This window comes from Echiichthys vipera, assembly GCF_963691815.1.
Source record: "Echiichthys vipera genome assembly, chromosome: 14".
NCBI lineage: Eukaryota > Metazoa > Chordata > Actinopteri > Perciformes > Trachinidae > Echiichthys > Echiichthys vipera.
Genome location: NC_139839.1, coordinates 19,238,201 through 19,257,618, shown reverse-complemented (window position 1 = coordinate 19,257,618; position 19,418 = coordinate 19,238,201). Strand labels below are relative to the sequence as shown.

The 19,418-nt window shown below is 40.1% G+C and overlaps 2 protein-coding genes across 8 annotated transcripts in view; both read right to left on the bottom strand.

The window, feature by feature from the left end:
* The window catches only part of LOC310956443 (unconventional myosin-XVIIIa-like), a 55,331-nt gene extending 50,803 nt beyond the window's left edge, over positions 1–4,528 (bottom strand). For 6 of the 7 annotated variants that reach the window (XM_083926652.1, XM_083926657.1, XM_083926658.1 and 3 more), the window contains exons 1-4: positions 4,412–4,526; positions 3,477–3,541; positions 3,286–3,311; positions 1,102–1,908 (exon numbers count right to left, since the gene is read on the bottom strand). In XM_083926652.1, coding sequence (XP_083782778.1) covers positions 1,102–1,908; positions 3,286–3,311; positions 3,477–3,513 — 870 coding nt within the window. In that variant the 5' untranslated portion in view covers positions 3,514–3,541; positions 4,412–4,526. Of the gene's footprint in view, positions 1–1,101; positions 1,909–3,285; positions 3,312–3,476; positions 3,542–4,411 lie in introns of all 7 variants that reach the window. The other variant, XM_083926655.1, reaches the window with a different exon arrangement.
* An 11,503-nt stretch (positions 4,529–16,031) lies between these two features.
* Positions 16,032–17,150, bottom strand: LOC310956687 (gap junction delta-2 protein-like; the record flags this gene model as incomplete). Its single annotated transcript, XM_083927017.1, has 1 exon — positions 16,032–17,150. The coding sequence occupies one exon, from the start codon at positions 17,148–17,150 to the stop codon at positions 16,032–16,034; it is 1,119 nt and encodes a 372-aa protein (XP_083783143.1).
* Positions 17,151–19,418: the final 2,268 nt, after the last annotated feature.

Below are 19,418 nucleotides of genomic sequence, written 5' to 3'. Positions count from 1 at the left end.
ACAAATAACTACATGTCAAACTGTAAACGATAGTTTAGTTATGTCTAATGGTAATGGCTGTGTAGTTCCAGTAAGAGCAGAAAACTAAAATCAATAGACAGCGCAAACACAAATGTATATTTCTACATTCACATCTTGATCTTTCCCTTAATATAAGAAACCTTAATCTCTCACAAGAGAAGACAAAAACACAATATCCCTCAGCAGAAGCACCAGGTGCATATCTCCAAAATCAAATCCCTCGCTCCAAGGCCAAATACCCAACTGCTCGCCAGATGTCATGGACATCTGTGGATCAAATTTTCCGATGGCCTGCTGGCAGACAGAATGCCAAAAAACACTTAACAACAGGACAAAAAATAACCTATTTGGAGTTCAAAATTGAAAGAGAGACTATGAAAGCATATATACAGTAAGTTTGAAAGTGAAAGGACAGCTACAAAATAAAAGTCCAGAAATACATTTTAAAGCTGAAGCTGAATGCTAGTAACCCAAGAACCAGCTCCAAGCTGCACATGGTGATGCATGACCGCCTGGGATATTGGATTTTCTGGTTAAATGTTTTGGCTGTTAATTGGCAACTACCGGTTAGTTTACCCTATACTAATTTGATTTGAATTCTTATTGTGGTTCTTTAAACAGAATACCAACGTATCCTTAAAGCCCCTGCCTCTGTACCTCAGCACAACTCCAATGCTCTTCCTGCAGAAGTGACAGTAATGAGTCACAGCTCAGTGCTCACAGACAACTCTAAATGACCAAGAGTGCAGGCCATAAGTACATCCTTATACCCACTGATGAAATCTGATCATGAGCTGGTACATGCACCCTGCTTCCCTTCACTTCAAGACTATTTTTTTTCAACAGCAACTTGCACTTTAGTAGAAGAGAGCAATTTTGTTAAACACCAAGATGACATGTAGTAATAAAATGCTAGTTGTAAAAAATGATCCATAACCAAAAGCAAATCTGCTTAAGTTGAAGATGCTTTCTAGGGGATAATGAGGATGTTACGTGTGAACAGTAATGGCCGTGTTCTTGTCAATCAGTGTGTTCCACCCAGAGGTTAAGTAGCAAACATGCACTTTTTTCACTCTGTACCTCCGGTTTCTTTACAGCAACTAGACGAGGCTTTGGGATAAACCCTGCAGGAGGAGCGAGGGGGTCTGTCTTTGGGGCAGGGATGAATCCTGGTGGTCTTGCCAGGGGATTCTGTTTTGGGGGCACGGGACTGGATTTTCTGGCAGGGATGAAACCAGGTGGGGGACTCAATAGATTCTGTTTGGAGAGCGGGATGAAACCAGCAGGCGGGGCCAAAGGGTCGGGTTTGGCAGTGGGGATGAATCCAGCTGGAGGGGTGAGGGGATTAAACCTTGGTGGAGCGGCATTAGTTGCTGTAGTAGAGGGCACAGATGTGGATGTGGCCTCCTCTGTTTTTTCCGCAGTAGGTATTTCCTCCTCTTCCTTCACTTCTCCTTTCTCCTCCTCCTGCTTCGCCTCTTCTTTCATGTCCTCTTTGCGGTCCTGGGTGCGGGTGCGAGGCCGGTGCTCCTTGGTTCTACCTCTGCCCATCAGGCTGGTCAGGCCCATGGAGATATCATCCTTGTCCTGCCTAGCACCTTTGGTTTTGATGATGGAGTCTGCAGCAGAGGCAGCCCTTGCAGACTCAGGAACAGCAGACTGGTTCTGCTCTGATGTCCCGGGAGGAACCACACGTCTAACAACTCTTCTCACAATCCTCACAACTTTTTTACCACTAGAACTCTGCTCCTCCCCTGGATTGTCTGAGCCGCCCATGGCAACGTTAGCATTTGACTCTTCGGCCGATGATGCAGTTGACTGTTGACCACTTCCTGTGTCTAGCCCGGGTTTAGTGCCTGCCTGAGGCTGATTATTATCTAAATCAGACTGGATATAAACAGAGAAAAGCAAACAACAGTGCTAATTATTCCCATGGCTGGCATAAACTGTCACAAAGATTTCAACACCAAGTTATGGGCTTCTGTAACTCTGAAACTTTAGAGCTTATAGGAAAATAGTTGGAAAGGTACTCGAAACATTTGTTAGGCATTTAGGTGAGAAACACTGAATGTAAACATAACTTTTGTTTGTAGTCACTGTAGACACTGTTTCAGACAGTTGGCCAAGTGATGCTCAGTGTTGACAACGAAGAGACTAAGGACTCACACTGTCCATCCGTACCGTGCCCAAGCACGTTTCACGGATAAAGTCTAGTTTGTCTGACCAGTGTGAGTGCAACCGTACCTTGCTAGGAGCGGTGCGCTTGCCGGTCACGGCCCGTTTGGGAGAGGTGGGCTTTGTAAAGCACGTTTGCACATGTACGAGCACGAGCGGGCACACGAGCACGAGCACGAGCACGAGCATGAGCACGAGGCCTCGGCGGTTCTGACGTCATTTTATGTGCGCCTGTTTGGACATAGAAAAAAGAAGGACAGACCATGCGTGGACATTTAAACCAATGGCGGCGAAAGGTTCACGTTGGTGTGATGCAGAGCTGGAGTGTTTACTGCAGATTTGGTGGGATGAAAATATTCCAAAACAGTTGGACAAGACGCACAAAAACTCTGAGGTCTATGGAAAGATTTGTTAACAAAGCGACGCATCGCGATGACATCAATCAATGCGTGTGACGTATAGGCAGGCAAGAAGCATTCACGCGAGGTCCAGGTAGTGGGTGAGTGCACCTTAAATTGTTAAAAAATTTCCTTTTATCAAACTCACGCTTTAGTCCCATTTTCAAAACAGCTTTTGCCCTCAAACCAGATCAGCATACAGTTAAAGCTGCAGACGGCAAGTCTGGCAGATCGAGTTGACTCAGTCATATTTAAAATTTTTACAACTCTCACGCCCCTCCGCCACTACCAACGAGCTCCTCAGCTCCCTCCCATCGAGCGCTCGTCAGTTCGTGTGCACCAGATTTCTGTGAATGCGCTGTCTTTTCTCTCATCGATAAACGGCATGGAGTACACACTACACGGAGGTAGACTGACTTAATTTACTCATAGATAGAAATTCCTAACATCATTTAGCGTATGCCTGTGACTGCTCTCAAACGCCCCTGCCCTGAGTGGACAGAATGATACAGGCGGTGGATTTTTGCAAAACAGACAACAGGCTCTAAGTGCATGTACAGGTGCATTTTCTACCTTCTCTGCCTTTAGCATGTATAAAAGTATTACAGAAATTCTTATCTTGTACCACACCACACAAAACTGTATCATGTGAATTAGTTTCCAAAAGCATGCAGGTGAAAAAAACACTTACATCTGACTTGTTCTCAACTTTAACCTACACAAGAGGAAGCAATACGAAAAAGATTAAACCACACATTCAGACCAAAGCTTTTCTCCGTAAACATAAAGGAGCATTTCACAAATTCAACAAACAAAAGTATGCAGATACTAGATACTAGAAAGACTTGACTACAGAAAAACACAGAAAAGCGAAACTTCCCTTTTGCTCCCAGAATGAAAAGCGTGATTTGTACGCCATGGAGATAGGCCAGAAGTCATGGAACAAGCTGTGAGACGTGGAGAGTAAACGTATAGAATGATGACAGAAAAAAAAGAGAGCAGAGGGGAGGAGGATGGACTGCACATTGCGATGAAGAATGGGAATTTAGGGGTGAGTGGTGGGATACTGTGAACTTATTTACTGCTCACAACAGGGCAGTGGGACCATGCAGCCCTGAGGACAGAACACACGAACAACATGATGAAATAGATAGTTCGCTTTCTTTGCCTAACCCTAACCCTACAAGAGACAAGTGGGAGACATGAACAATTAACCTTAAGCATAAAGTAAGATCTACACTCTGCAAACAGGACTTAGAGTCTGAATATCTGCAGTAGTGGTATTTATTATATGTGGGCCTTGCTTACAATCAATTACAGTAACTATGCCTGAAGAACTGCCCTTCACCTCAGCAGACTGACTTGGTCATTTGTCTCATTTATAGTGATAGCACAAATCAATCAGAAAACATATGACACACAACAGAAAGTGGTGTTGTCGATAGCAAAACACTTTAAAGTCAGCAATATTAATGGCAAATAAATCAAAACAAACTTACTTGTGATTTTCACACATATACTGTATCTATACTAAATAACCAGGCAACTCCCTCAAATTTGTCAACTGCTTTTCATTAACAGTTTAGACTAAAACGGGCCTTCTACTCATAGAAAGTAGTTGTGTAGCAACATGTTTCACCATCTCTGGCCCTTCTTTCATCAGAGTCCACTCCTATAAATAGTTTCAGCAGCAAAAGGAGGCCATTCTGAGACGCCATCAGTGCCCAAATGGAACTGCTAAGCAGAGCATGTACACCCCCAGAGCAGATCACACCTCTCACCACACACACACTCAACCAGAGGCCGGCGCCCATTACCTTCTCTCAAGGCCTGGTTAACCTTCCAATCTTCGCCCTGTTACTGAAGCAGTGCAGTTAGGGCTAGAGCTGGGTAGGACCTGGGTCTGTAAAGAGCTCACACTCGCTAGTCATGAGTGGGTGGGAGGGCGGGGTCAGAGTCAGCACAGCACAGTAAAGCCGTGGTCTGAGTAGTGGAGGGGGGGTAATGTGAGAGGAGCTGGGCAGGGAGATAGAAGAGGGACAGCTGCTGAAATACAGAAAGGCTATAAATAGAACTTGCAGAAGAACATCAATTAACACTGCCACTTTTCAATGCCACTCTCTTCTGCTGGTGACAGAGAATTAGGGGGTGGTCTCAATCATCAGGTGATAAACAAACTTTTATTTCCCCTTTCCATTTGAGGGGAATACAGAAGCAATAAAGTAATTAAGAGATTGACAGAGGATAAGATATATCAGTACTCAGTACTAAGTGCACAATTTCCTTCTCCAAAGAGACTCCAAATTGAATGAAAGCTTACTTTATATTCCATTCCCCTCCAGAAAAAACAGGTTGAGTAAGACATTTGTCTCAGTATGAAGAATACACATTATTATCTGCACAACAAACAAGAATTCTCTCCATGCACTGTAAGGTGAGAAACCAGATAAACAGGTGAACATGCAAACACATGCAAAGAACCAAAGTATAAGCTGATCATCGAAGGCCACACCATGTCTGTAATTTATGTGGAAGGCAGGTTCTTCACCATACCACAAGAGGGAGTTATAGACTAATGTAATAATTCCTCTGTTTTTATAGAGTTTTCTGCTCAGGCAAATGAATGACCTAAATTTAAAATATTGTGCATGTGTAGAATGGCGCACAAAGCCGTGGTTACAGGAGCCAAGATATACAACAAATCACACTGAGTTCCTTTTTATCTCTAAATTAAGATTGTATATCCATTGGATATGAATTTGTAACTGCACTACTCTCCCAATCAAAACAAAATCTGTCATGACATGGTTTAAAGTGAGAGCTCTGTTTATAACGCATTGTAAATCCAGTTGAGTAAAAACATGTGCAACAGTGAGTTGCCTGGAGGTAGGTTTTCTACTCATTCGTGCCATAGAGTATGGGAATACACAAAACATAGCCCAGGCTTGGCTGGGCAGAGATGAGCTGATCCAATCTTGGCATGCCCTTTTCCTCTTCATCAATTCATGAACAGTTTAATTTAGCAAATAACCGGTGCTTATGTATCATGTGAATCAATTTTTCTGTGCAATAATAGTGCCTTCCTGCAAAATAGACTACAATCTGCTATGAAGCGTTCTTTCCACATGGTAAAAAAAACAAAACAAACAGAAGCTCACATATTAGGACTCAGCTACATCCAGCCAAACACACAGCCTAGCTGCTCTATCTAGTACAGTTTGCTAATCCCCAGAGTCAGTTACTAGGACACAGCATCGTGTCGGCTGACAGTCCAAACATGGTTGGTGCAGGCCAAAGATTAAGGACTCAATACACCAACAACACTGCTGATTCTGACCCAGTTAAATCCTTCAATAATATGAGATCTGTCCAAATAATGTTAGAAATAAATGCAATATAGATTCTTCGCCCACAACAATATCTGCTATTTCTTTATTTATCAAACCATTATACATTTGCGTTGTAATCTCCGTTAGGGAATGCAAAACTGACCAGGTGAAGAGACAAAAAAGAAAAACTATCAAAATCTGAAGGCTGAATGATTAAAATTCCGAAAATAAAAGTATTGCATTCATTGATGGAAGCGGATCACTTCAGATTGAAATCTCCATACAGTGTAATCCAAGAAAAGCAGGCAGAAATCACTGAGACAGCTGATCAGTATATATGATTTGGGAACTAAGAGCAGAAATAATCATGGGACATCACAATGACCCAGATTTTACCCAGTAATAGTAAAAAGGCATGAAAGACAGAACTTCTCTCTGAAAGTGGGCCACAGGGGCATGATTTAAAGGAAGCCGCAACTTAGGTGTGCTCTCACCTGTGGTTGCTGTGTATTCACAAAATAACAATGCATAATCTAAATCAAACAAGAATGCATGCAAAGTACTTGTATATACAATATATCTACATGTAGTGGCACTAATAATAATAAAAAAAATAACGAGGCTCAATCAAAATAGCTCTTGCTTATGTCAGTCTGTGTCCTATTGACTGACAGAAATGGATTCAGTGCCAAACAAAAGAGTCTTAACAGGTCAAACTGCAGTCACAAATGGTTTGAAACCAGGGCAAAAAAGTATTAAATTATGAAATATTAAATGCAGGGATAGGAACATGGCATCGTAAAGGTTGAATACGGACAATGAGCAGAACACCGCCATCTAGTGTCTCAAGATCGTAGTCGCAACAACAAAAAATAATTCCAGCAGTCATTTTGCCAGGTTCCTTGCAGAGTGTGTCAAGCGATCAGCCTGCGGCATGTCAAGTGATGAATCATACAGGGTAACGACCAATTTCAACTAATCAACTAATTTACAACAGTATTTAACGTTAGCCTGTCTTCAACTGAAAGTGTTTTTTCGAGTGGGGTTTAATCCATTAGCTAGCTAGCTCTCAACTCAAAATGATTCCTTGTTCCTGTAGCCTGATCTGCGTGAGCAGACCAGCAGCTCCACAGCAGTGACAGTGAGGCTGAAGGCCGTTAGCGTTAGCCGTTACAGCTAAGTAAACATTAAAGGTAGCTTACCAATCAAGGAGAAACGTAGCCATTTTGCCGTGCATTTTAATTCTGTTGAACTCCTTCATCTCAGTCAATGGAGTGAATGCTTGGCCTATATTGACTCTCGTTTTTGCCCGTCTCCAGTCAGTCAGCTGTTGGGACATATAACGCCCTCTTCTCTGAGGCTCCAAAGCAGCTGCAGGATTGGAAAACTCCATTTTACCCACTGCCAGCCTACAGTAGCTGCGCCTAACAACAGACAACCCTGGCAACCCGCAATGCCGGCCGCTATTGGCCGGTACAATGTAAACAGAACGTGACAGAAAGTCATAGTCTAACCCGTCAAAAAAAAATTAAAATATTAATTCAGACTAAATATATTTCTTATGGAAAAGCAATACCTTCATTCTGTACCCCTCAAAACACCCCGCTTTTAATAAAGATTCTACATATTCAACATTTAAGTATAGCCTGTATCATGAACCAAACATCTTTATTCTGGAAAGCCCCGCCTCTTTCTAATCCAAGCCTGTGCTAATACTCTCTGCTGCTGTAGCATCACCATACTGCAAAGGGGGATGTTGTGATTTAAATGGGCAGCTTGAGGTGGAGATTACACCATTTGCTAATTTCCTAATGACAAAACTGTGTCTGGGCTGCAGGAAAAAAGGAAATGTATAGGATGACAAATATGTGAGGGGATGTCCACATGGGAACATCAGGTCAGCCATGGGCCACCCTGGCATTCAGGCTCTCAGTAATATTAAATTTAAAATATAAAGTAAAATGTGCACCTGAAAGTTGTCTTTTCATTACTATTGTTATTGTATTTTGTTTTCCATTTTTTATTGTAAAACATTCAAATGCATTTCAGACATGTACTCAACATAATGATACACAGAAACAAGAATTTGACTTTAACTAAATTAAAATATATTAAAATTGGAATAAACAAACTTCAAAAAGTTTGAGTTTTATTACTTTTCTGTGTTTATGATTTTGAGTCTAAACATACTGTTGTTCGGACCTACCTTGGGTAAACTATTGTGTGTCTTCATTATGATACATAAAATAAAATAATAACTACAAAGATCAGATGGTGAAATTATATAACACTGACTGACTAATTTAATACTACTCATACTGGTACGATCTAGGAATTATTACATCAATCTGTTTTTTCCTGTTTATTGTTATGCTAACATATTTAAACCGTGTTTTTGAAATTAAAAAGTGGCTTGTTTAGAGTCCCCTGGAAAAAAAAGGCCTCCTAACTTGGCTGCACACTGCCTCTGGCCAATTGATTTACCTCGACCAGGTGGAAAATTGAAAAGTGTCTAACAGCGCACCACCCTTCAGAATGTCTGTGAAACAAACAGAAGACACGGGGTACCACAGCCCCCACTTACACACTGTACACCTGCTCACATGCAGTACAGCAGGATTTACTTACACAAACTGAACAGATGTATGGTATCATCATTCATTGTGCACCTTGTTTAGACACACAGGATCCATCTTAAATTCCCACCCAGACTGGTTTTGGTTATTTTAAGCTTTTTTTATTCCTAAACTCTGTCCCATGTTAAAACCATACAGGAATCACAGTAACTGTAAAGAGAGCCCATGTGGATGAAATTCAAGTTTCAAATACTGTTATAATTTTTTTTAACAATAGTTCAAACTTATTTTATATTGTAATTTTTATCAACGGTGAAAGTGACTTGACATAATAGTGAAATGAGTCGATTGGTGTCATTTCAGCCAGGTTGCAATGACAAAATCAACCCAAAAAACATTTTTTAAATGTGTAATTAGAGCTTAGTTACCAAGTTAGCTAGTTAGTTAGTTGTTGAGGAACAATTGATTACATTCTTGATTATGTCTTTGAATTATGCCAATTTTAAAATTATTAAACATTTTTCATTTAATTTCAAGTTTATCATCTTTCTTGATGATTTATGAATCATGGAGTACTTTTATTTGAAAATGGAAGATGTGAACATTAAAAGTAAGTGCTCCTCTTGCGTTACAAGAGCATTTGGCCTCTGATTAAAACAGCAGCAACAAAAAATTACACAAAATAAACAGCTTTCCACACGTTGTAGAATATACAACGTACACCAGTAGTTTGCTCCAGACTGTTTTGAAGGGTAATTTGATTAAACCTACTCTAAATGCTGACTATGCAAAATGCATTTTAGTTTGCATTGAAAATGTTTTGAGATGTTCAAAAATTGCCATGTAATTTGTATTCAGTAACAGACTACATTTCAATGTAATCTGACCCAACCAAACATCTCAGTAATGAGACGTCCACTGGCCTGAGTGGTCTAAAACTCAGTGTCTATTATGAAGATCGTACAGTGACTCAGGAAAGACACTGGAAGCATTGGAAATAAAACAGAAGGGACAAAACAGAAGAATAGTTGTTCTGGCCTCATGTAGTGTGGACAATGGCTGCCACCCAATGGACAAAAGGTTCATGTGCTCAGCTGTGCATACTTGGTCTCGCCATGAAATCATTTAATTTAGGCCCAGAATAATGTTGAGGCACATTTAAAGTTTATTTCTCTTGAAAAGTGATCTACTACCCTATTAATAGCAAATAGACAATTTAGACAAATTATAAGTATAAGTAAAGATATTTGTTTGTTGTCTGTAAACGTGAGGGATGTTACACAGCCTGAAGTGAACCATCTGATGTTACTGTAATCAGAAACCATATAATGAGGAAACAGTATGACCTCTGTCTGCAGCAGACAGAGGGAGAGCAGGTGTTCAGCTGATGCCAAACCTGAACGGTTAGTTTTTGTTCAATAACCAGCTATTTATTATTGTAGGCTACGCTCCTTGAAGTTTTGCAGTTACACAGATGGTTGCCTGGAAACCTCACAGTGATGACAAGACTCCAGTAAGTCACTGCACAAAGTCAAGAAATCGTCCAGCACAAAAAGCTCTGTAAAAACTGTAAAACCCCAACTCGATACAGATACCACTACAGTGATAGAGATATTCATGTTAATTAGTAGACTAGTTATGGCTAGACTAAGAGGTGCTGGCAGGCAGGTATTTTTATTTAACTTTTGGACAAAGATAGGTGAGCTGTTTCCTCCTGCTTCAGGTAAGCTAAATTAATAGTCGCCTCGCTGTAGCTTCATTTTTAGCAGACAGATATGAGAGAATGGTATAAAACGTCTCACCTTACACCTTACAAATAAGCATATTTCCCAAAATGTTAAACGTTAGTACTAACTTTTAAATACATTTAGCCAACATTAAAAATGCCCATGCATCAGAGTTCTAAGTATGTTGCAGAGCTCTAGATCTAGAATCCAGATCTTATTATAACCACCTATAAATAGTGCTTTTAGTTCTAGGTCATGCTAACGTGCACATTTTCTGCTTTTTAAAATGGCCTGTCTTATGATAATCATCAAGATCACTTGAATGTAGGACAAAGAAAAGTAAATGAATGGTGTCTCTGGCTGTGTACATATCCACCGTCACAGTCCCATGTAACTCCGAATTATGGTTACATGGGTAAAAGGATTAAATGGAAGGAGAGACAATGTGACACACAAACAGATAAGCACATATCAAGTTCACACCTGCTATCTTACAGGTTACTTCACATCAATTCAGATAACTTAATATTTGATCACCCTTTCCCACCTTTAACACACATGATACATGTAAAACAAACTGCCCCATCATTTTTCACTTTTGTTATAGTAGCCTATGTAAGACGTGCATGGTTCTCATAATAAGTGAGCTTCACAAAATAACACTGGAAACATTGGTATCGTGTTACCAGTGTTATTTGCTGTCACTGCTGTAATCTCTCAGGTCTCTACACACTATCCTTGTACAGTGAAGTTTTTACATCTTATTTATGTGCTAGAACAACAAACCAAGTATGGCCCCACAATATGAGCTTAAGCACTGAACTTTCACACCAAGCTGTGCGACCCACGCCTCAACCCTGATGTTCTCTGAAAGAATGGAGATAATCTCCTTCATTACACAAAAACACTTTGAATTAGTTAGTCAGTCAGTGTTATATAATTTCACCATCTGATCTCTGTAGTGTGATTCTGAAAAGATCTGTGCTGTCAAAAGGAATTATTTAACTGATTGAATATGATCAGTCTAAGTACATTATTTCATTTTATGTATCATAATGAAGACACACAATAGTTTACCTAAGGTAGGGCTGAACTATAATTTTACCAGGTTTATAACATCTAACAGTATTCGGCTTTTTTGCAGTTTTAAACTGAAATTATACTAGTGAGACGTTCTATTTACATGTAAGTCTATCCTAAGAGTGTAACTAATATGCTGCGGCTTTTAATTAAGACTAGGCCTATCTATTCTATCTGTTCTAATTTTATGATTACAGAATAAAACCTACATCTTCACATTTAAAGCATTTTCATACAAATGCAAAAGCACCATGAAAGCATTACTGATATAGCTTAAATAACAGTATACTGCCCAGAGACAAAGTTTATCTCACCCACTATCTTAAGTAACTGATCTGATCAAATTCAGGAGTTTGTTGTGCTAATAAAGAGTTTAACTTGATGCTCCTCTACTTGTTGCACATGATTATCCGAGCAACAAGATCTGAATGGGCTGCCAGCCAAGTCTTACAAGACCATATGGCCAAGGTCTGTGGTGGCGTTTGGGCCGTTGTTTCCTTCAGCGTCCTATTGTTTAGTGTCAAAGGACTAGGGGGGAGGGAGGGGGGATTATATATACACAGAACACATTCTCTCTTTCAAAACACACACTCCCCCATACATACAAACACAAAAGCACATTACCAGTGTCATTACAGTTCCACCCATAATCTAGATATGTTTAATCCACTACATGCGGTTGCAAAACCACATGCTTAGAAGAAAGAAATACCAATTTGAGAAAAACAGGCTGGCATATACAGTAATTTTGGGTGGTAATTTTAGTAAATTTTACCCCCCAAGTATATATTTAAAAACCAAAATAACACAGCTGCAGGAGCAACACAACAGTACAAACTCTGTTTTTCAGTGCAAGGCAGACACGAAGAATCATTTCAAAAAGTCTGAAATTGTAACAAGATTCAACAAAAAAGCAGCATTATGATGTGTAAGCACTTACAGGTAGGAAATTATGTAACAACATTAAAGAAACGGAATCAGTAAATGTTAGTCAAGTTAGAATCGACCACTAAGTGGACTTTAAGTGATACAACAGTACTACTTACATCCAATATGTCTTTGCGAAGGCCTTCAGTGGTCCTCAGCCAACTGCGATTCAACTCACTCAGCTCCAGAATCGGCTGCACCTTTAGTCGGACTGACTCTCCAGACTGACGGATCATCTCCACGATCTCATCCCTGCTCCTGTTCTCCACATTGATCCCATTTATTTCCACCAGCCTGTCTCCTGGAACCAGGCCCAGAGCCCGGTCATTGGTCCCAGCACCTGGTTCGGCGAAGTGCACCACACGCCGACACGCTCCTCCATCAGGCTGCCTGTCTACCATGGTGGTCCTCCGCAGAGAGAAGCCAAAATCCCCGGTGTTGCGTCGCTGTAGCTCCAGCTCTCTTGGGTCTGGTATTGGAGGAGCAACGAGCATAGGCAACTGTAGGTCTGCACCAGGGAATGTCTTCTCCACCATCTCAGGAATGTGAACCATGTTGGTGCCTTTTGGGTTGGTGAGGGACTTTAAAGACGTAGTCCAGTTCTGCCCAGAAACATTTGAAGCTTTCAAAGCATCATCCTCTATGCTCTTCTGGGAAAAAGACACGTGCCTCTGGCCCAACACAGAATTCGACCTGGCCAATTCCCCAAACTTAGCTGCTCTCTCTTTTACAGAGCTGTGGCGATGATCCAGTTCATTTCCCTTCACATCCTCACCAGAGCTACTTGCACTTATTTGGCCCATATCCTGCCTCAGGGTGTCGTGAAGGCGCTCAACCTCCAGGTCTGTCAGGCTGAGCTCCATGTTAGTAGCCACCTTAATTGGGATAGGACTAGAGATCTCCAACTTGCTCCTAGAGTCCCTCTTAGTACTCCCTCGATTGAGGTTGAAGAAGCCTCTGCGTATGCTCATCTCTTCCAGGCTCTTTAACTCTGCCTGGGACATACGCTCTTTCTTCTCTTTCTTCTCCTTCTTTCCCAAGTCCTTTTCCTTCTCCTTGTCTTTCTTAATTAGGTGAAACATGCTCAAACTTTTCTGTGGTCTTATAACAGTTTGAATTCTTTTATAGTGACGAAAGGACAGAGTGAAAGTATCTACAGTAGCCACGGACCTGTAATATCATCTGTAAGGAAGAGGAAAAGGAGAAGAAAATTAAGATAGCATTTCCTAAGAACTTACATTTATTAATTTAGTCATAACTTAAATTCAGTTTGACTGACAAAGGCACAGGCATGCAGATAATTGGCCAATATTGTTTTCATGCACATCTGTAATGGCACATGCACAATGATGGCAGCTGTGCTAAAGAAAATTGCAGTACAGTAACTTCCTCATGCAAGTTAGATACGTTCAAGTTAAATATATGTTTGTTATATTTTTTTATTTTGTGTAATATACGCCTTCAAAATGCATTATTTGTTGTGTTCTTATGCAGTATAATACATATTCCCACACAAAGAAGGCACATCAGTTGTCAAGGTACACAGTCCAAGTCCTGTTCACAATTTTAACATCATTCTTCTTTAACTTATTGTTGCAACACATAAAAGACATTTGATCAAGCATCGTATCGCATCTCATTTGATAACTCTTCTTCTCATCTTGCAGTGGCCTACATTTTAATCAGACATGTTTCCAATCCACAGTATCAACACAATTAAAGTCACTTATATCAGATGACACTGTGTCAGCTGTATGGAAAATGGCATCCCTTACTGATGCATTAGTCTCAACAAAGGAAATTACCTATAAACATTAATGTAAGATTTGGGATTTCTTTTCTCAGTCATACACGTGTCTACATCACAATGCATTTGAAGTTGCCCTACATACAAGCACTGGTTGGAAGAGCTTTGACCTCATATGTCTTGCTGTCAATGTTCTGCATCACCATTAAAGTGATGCAAGACATCCGAACATTCCATGGAACCTGAATGCCTTGCACAAACATAGCCTGTGTGAACCCATAAACAGTAAATTCGCACTTAATCCGCACTTAATCACATCTCCTGAGGTCACAGGGGCTATGAAATAACAATACAACCTTACAGCACTATACAATGCAACTGTGAATAGTCTCCTGGTGACTTTTCACAAGAAAAGACAACAAATTCTTGTTGTTTAGCTTCACTGAACTTGGTGTGCACAAGGTTGTCGCTGCGACTAGTCCAGAGCTTGGCCGTAATATTCTCCCTTTAAGCTGCTTTGCCCTCATTCTGTAGCACCGGTGGCCTTGGGGAACACTTTCAGTAGAGAGTGCAACAATGCCATTAATATAAATTAACACAGAGTGAACGCTATTTGCAGACATGACACTAACCTACCTGTAAATGCCCGCGTTGTTGTCTTGCTTGAAGTTTTCAGCATTTTCCTCCTTTGAAGTGATAGTATTGGATAGTAGGTGCGAGAATTGTATTTGTGCTGCCTTTAAGTGCTTCCCGTAAGCTCCGATTTAACAACATCATGGTCGGTTATAAACGACCTGGCGATACAATCAATGTCGTGTTTGTGTTTTTTGTTTTTATTTTTAAAAACGGGCGGTCAGTAGTAATGTAGTCTATATATGGGCGAATTTAAAGATGAATGATGGATATGCAAATGGAACTTGAATTATGTGGATAGAAGAACACCACAGAAATAAATAATGATTCAAGGAACACTTTCACCACCTTTTGCTTAAACTGCTTTCATGAAGTCTATCTCTATATGTTACATGTGGGCAAACGGTGCCGAATCTAGCCCTAAAATCGTATTTGGGTCGTTAATGTTTAAACAACTCTAGTAATTCCAACAGCATTTGAAGGCAGCACCAGTGTAAACCGGAGAGCAGTGACCCCTCCTGGTCTTTTTACTTAGTGGAAGACTGAATGTGCAGGTATGGTACAGACACAGGTAAACTGGGTATACTGCCTAATTTTACTTTTTATGATTCACTTTAGAACTCAACGCCAAACCACGTGTCTTAATTTATAGGTTTTGTAAAGGGTGTTGATTTTAATTCTAATAATATATTGAATGTTCTTTTAAATCTTTGAGTGCGTGATTCTAGGACTAGTGTGTGCCTCCCCTGTTTATACATGTACAATTGAGACCTTTTAATATATAATTACATTTTATCCCAGGCTCAACAACTTTTATGGGATGTAATTGTCTAAAGGACGACAATAATATTTTTTCAGATATATGGTCAAGTCATCACTTTGTTCCACTCCGTACAGGTAGTTTACTGTACAGGTTACACTCTATTCACTTTGCTGAAATCTGGGTTCTGGCAGAAGGACAAAACAAAATGAGAATCAGATCAACATAGATTTCTAAACCAGAATGGCACTGGGCCCTAGTGCAGTTCTGCTTAATAGGTCAACTCTGTTGAAGTTGCTGAAACTCATCATCTTTCTATTTACAAAGGATATGTCATGGTCCTTGTTTCTTCAACAAGGGTAGTGTAAGTGGCAGTATGAATAAATCACAGCAAATACACAGATTTGACTATATTTACAGACACATTTTCATAAAATGCTGCAATACATTAATATCCGTGCTTTCCTCTATCTGAACCAGGAGTGGTAAACAAATTGCAATATCTCCAAATCATTTCAAAATTCCAGATTATTAATGTTAAGTGCGACTGGTGAGATATTCTGTGGCTAGAAACAAATACACTGAATCTGTCATAGATTCTCCCTGAAATCGCAGTAATACCGTAGATGGAAACAGGCCTATAACACAAAGGAAAAATTTACAGCCATGACTTTTTCCCTCTTCCAATTTTGACCATATTGTGCAGTCTAGTCTTGCTGCGTTCCTTTTCATCTGGATTTCTCTTCGAAGTGCACTCCAGCGTGGAGTCTGTCTCAAAGGAGATGGCTGGGCCTTGGTTTGGTACACCGCTGCTCTTGTCCCTGGACGCGGAAGAGGTGGTCTGCAGGACGACCCTGCCACGTAGAGAGTGTTTGAGCTCAAGCAACAGTGGGTTGTTGTCGGAGTATAAATCCATCCGCTGCCCAGGGTTTCTTTCTGAGACACAGCATGTACAGCATGCCGAGAACAAAACTCTGAAAATATAAATCCAGCCTAGATAATGCAGCTCCACAATGTTCAAGATGAAGCAACCCAGACTGACACTGAACATGAAATTGAGAAAGATGGTCTTCTCTGTTGCTCGAGACACAAAGCAGTCCGTTCTGTTTGGACAGGGGTAGGTCTCACATCGGAAAAGGTGTGGAACTTCAAATCCAAATAGGTAATACTGTCCAATGAGAAAGATTATCTCCATGATGGAGCGCAGCAAAACATGTATGATGTAGATAAGTAGTACTTGGCTGGAGAGCTGAGTTGGGTCCTTTCCTAGCTCTTTCATATCCTCCTCCAGCTGGCTCTTCTCCTCACACTCACCTTCCCGTGACCTCCAGTCCTTATTGTTGTAGGTCGTGGTATAGGGACTGCCGGCTTCAAGTGTTGTCTCTTTATCTCCTCCTATGTGTTTGTCTTTTTCAAGTAAAGGTGAGGACCTAGGTACCACTTCAACCTTCCTATCCTCTAACTTTTCATTCTTGGTGATTTTTTGCAGGACATAGACAATGTAGAAGATAGAAGGTGTGGAGACTAGAACAATCTGAAAGACCCAAAAGCGCAAATGTGAGACAGGAGCAAAAGTGTCATAGCAGACATTATTGCATCCAGGCTGTAGGGTGTTGCAGGTAAACTTGGACTGCTCATCGCTGTAGACCGCATCCCCCACAAGGGCTACAAGCAAGATGCGGAAGATCAGCAGCATCGTCAGCCATATCTTGCCAATGACCGTGGAATGGTTTTGAACTTCTGTTAAGAAGCGGCCAAGAATGGACCAGTCTCCCATCTCTGTGGAAACACAGAAGTTGAAAATACAGAATGTTTCAATAACTGAATCATAATGGAACGTAAATACTGTATGACTCAATAGTCTTACTGAGGAAGCAGGTGCATAAAACCAGGTGTATTTGCACATGTCTGGCTTTCAAATAGTATATTAGATATTGACCTAGAAATTCACCACATAGTAAATATCATGAAACAGCTTCCTTGGTGTTTCATCGCCTCATGTTAGAATGTCGAAATCTGAAACAAACTTCAGTGAAACTTTTCGCTATGAATTTCGTCAAAAGGATAAACTGCTTGACTTACAATCAAGAATTAGTTTATCACTTAATACGCATTTATATAAAAGCAGATGTTGCATTAGGGTGCAAATTACCGAAAGTTTCTCTCATTCACAAAATACTTTCCAAACACCATTTCCTGTAACAGAAATGTGGGTTTTTTTCATTTCTGGGTTTACAAATCAATTAGCAAAGAAATATAGAAATCTACTCATTATTACAAAGGTAAAGGGATATACCATAATTATTCATTTTGTTCTCCTGTCCTGGAGAAGCTTACCTTTGGAGAATTTGAGTTTTCCTTATCCAAATCTGGAAAAATATCAGAGGAGGCAATCTGCATAACTATATTTTCAAGTGGAGCCTGTTGTTGGATGTTATCGTGTCCTTCCAGCTGGTTGAGGGGAGAATGGGCTGACCACACATATTCCCTAACTCTAACTGAAACATTCGTTGCACTGTATGTGAATAAAGGCTTTCAATGTACAGTGGGACAAAGATTGAAATGTACAATGGGGGCACCTTTACTGAACAGCCATTCACGGACGAGCAGAGAGTTCAAAGAACATACTGGAAAGTGTGTTCACAATACTGATGGATCTGTGTCCGCTTTCGTTTTAGAGCTGAAATAGAAGTCTTGTTTCACAGAGGATTGTAATACTTTGATCTTGGTGCAAATGTGAAGAATCCTAGTTTATCAATTTTCAAGTCTAACTTTACTAACTTTTTACTTCATTTTATTTTCAACTTCTTTTTTGTGAAGCGAAGAATACGCCTGCCTCAAATCGTATTCATAAATATGAGCAATTAGGGCAACTTTAACCATCCTTTTCTCACTCTAGTGAAAAACAAAATAGCAATAAACTCCTCAGTGAAAAAAATAATAAAGAACAAGAGCTCTTTTGGTGGTTTAGGGTTGTTACATGGGCTGTGTAAACAAATCTTCATTCAGCTAAGGGCATGAGAGACCTCAACGGCTGTGTTCAGATTTGATTTTAATTTATAGTTAATAGTTGCATTCGGCTTAGAAGAAGAATGTAACTCTTATTGAGTTATACCTTATTTAATTTGATATACTGTGGTAACTGCGTTACTCCATATAATACAGTGGTCCTCCTGCCATAATGCAAATTTAACATTGTTTGGCATACTGCTACTAGTCTAAGTGTGTATTGTGTACATTGGCTGCTGCTGCCAAGCAATCTGAGCATTGTTGCTTTGGTGATACCCAGGAACTTAATTAAAAAAAAAACCTCTTTTGCTGCCTTGACACTGATTGTTGTATCCACAAAGGCTAATTATTAGCCGAATGTGAGGGTTTATATTTTAGTTTATTAACATATTCTACATCAAATATGGAATATGAAAGGGTCAAATGGAGTTACAGTATATCTTAGTATGTGCCTAGACAGTTTTGAATGAAAGATGTTGGAATGGCACATAACTGTATCAAGTAATCTGAGCCTCTAGGACAACCTTTGGTGCATTATGAAGGTCATTTGGCGTCACCTACTATTCTTGTAACCCCAGATGCTCATGTAGTTTTTTTCTTGGCTGTCTACAAGGGTGTCTTTTAACCCCAGACAGACACTCCGTACTCCTAGTAGTATCTGCCTGTGTGCAATATCAGTTATTTATGTTTATTTCACAGTAATATATCATGTGTCCCCTTCTATCAAATGACTAAATTGAAATCCAATATATGTGTGTGAAACATCTTTGAGACGGGTGAAAAAAACATCAGGATGATGCAGCTATGATTCATTTCCAGCGTGGTAACATCCGTTTACACTGTACTCTTTGGAGGGTTGAGTAATCATTAGTAAAACAGTTTGATGATGAATGATATAACAGGGAAGGACAAATCTGCATTTGATTCAAAGAAGAATGATGAACATGTCTAATGTGTATGAAGACTGTTGACAAGATGGTTTGTATATTGGTGAGGAAGTGCCAATTCCCATTTATTTTTTCGAAACACTCAACAT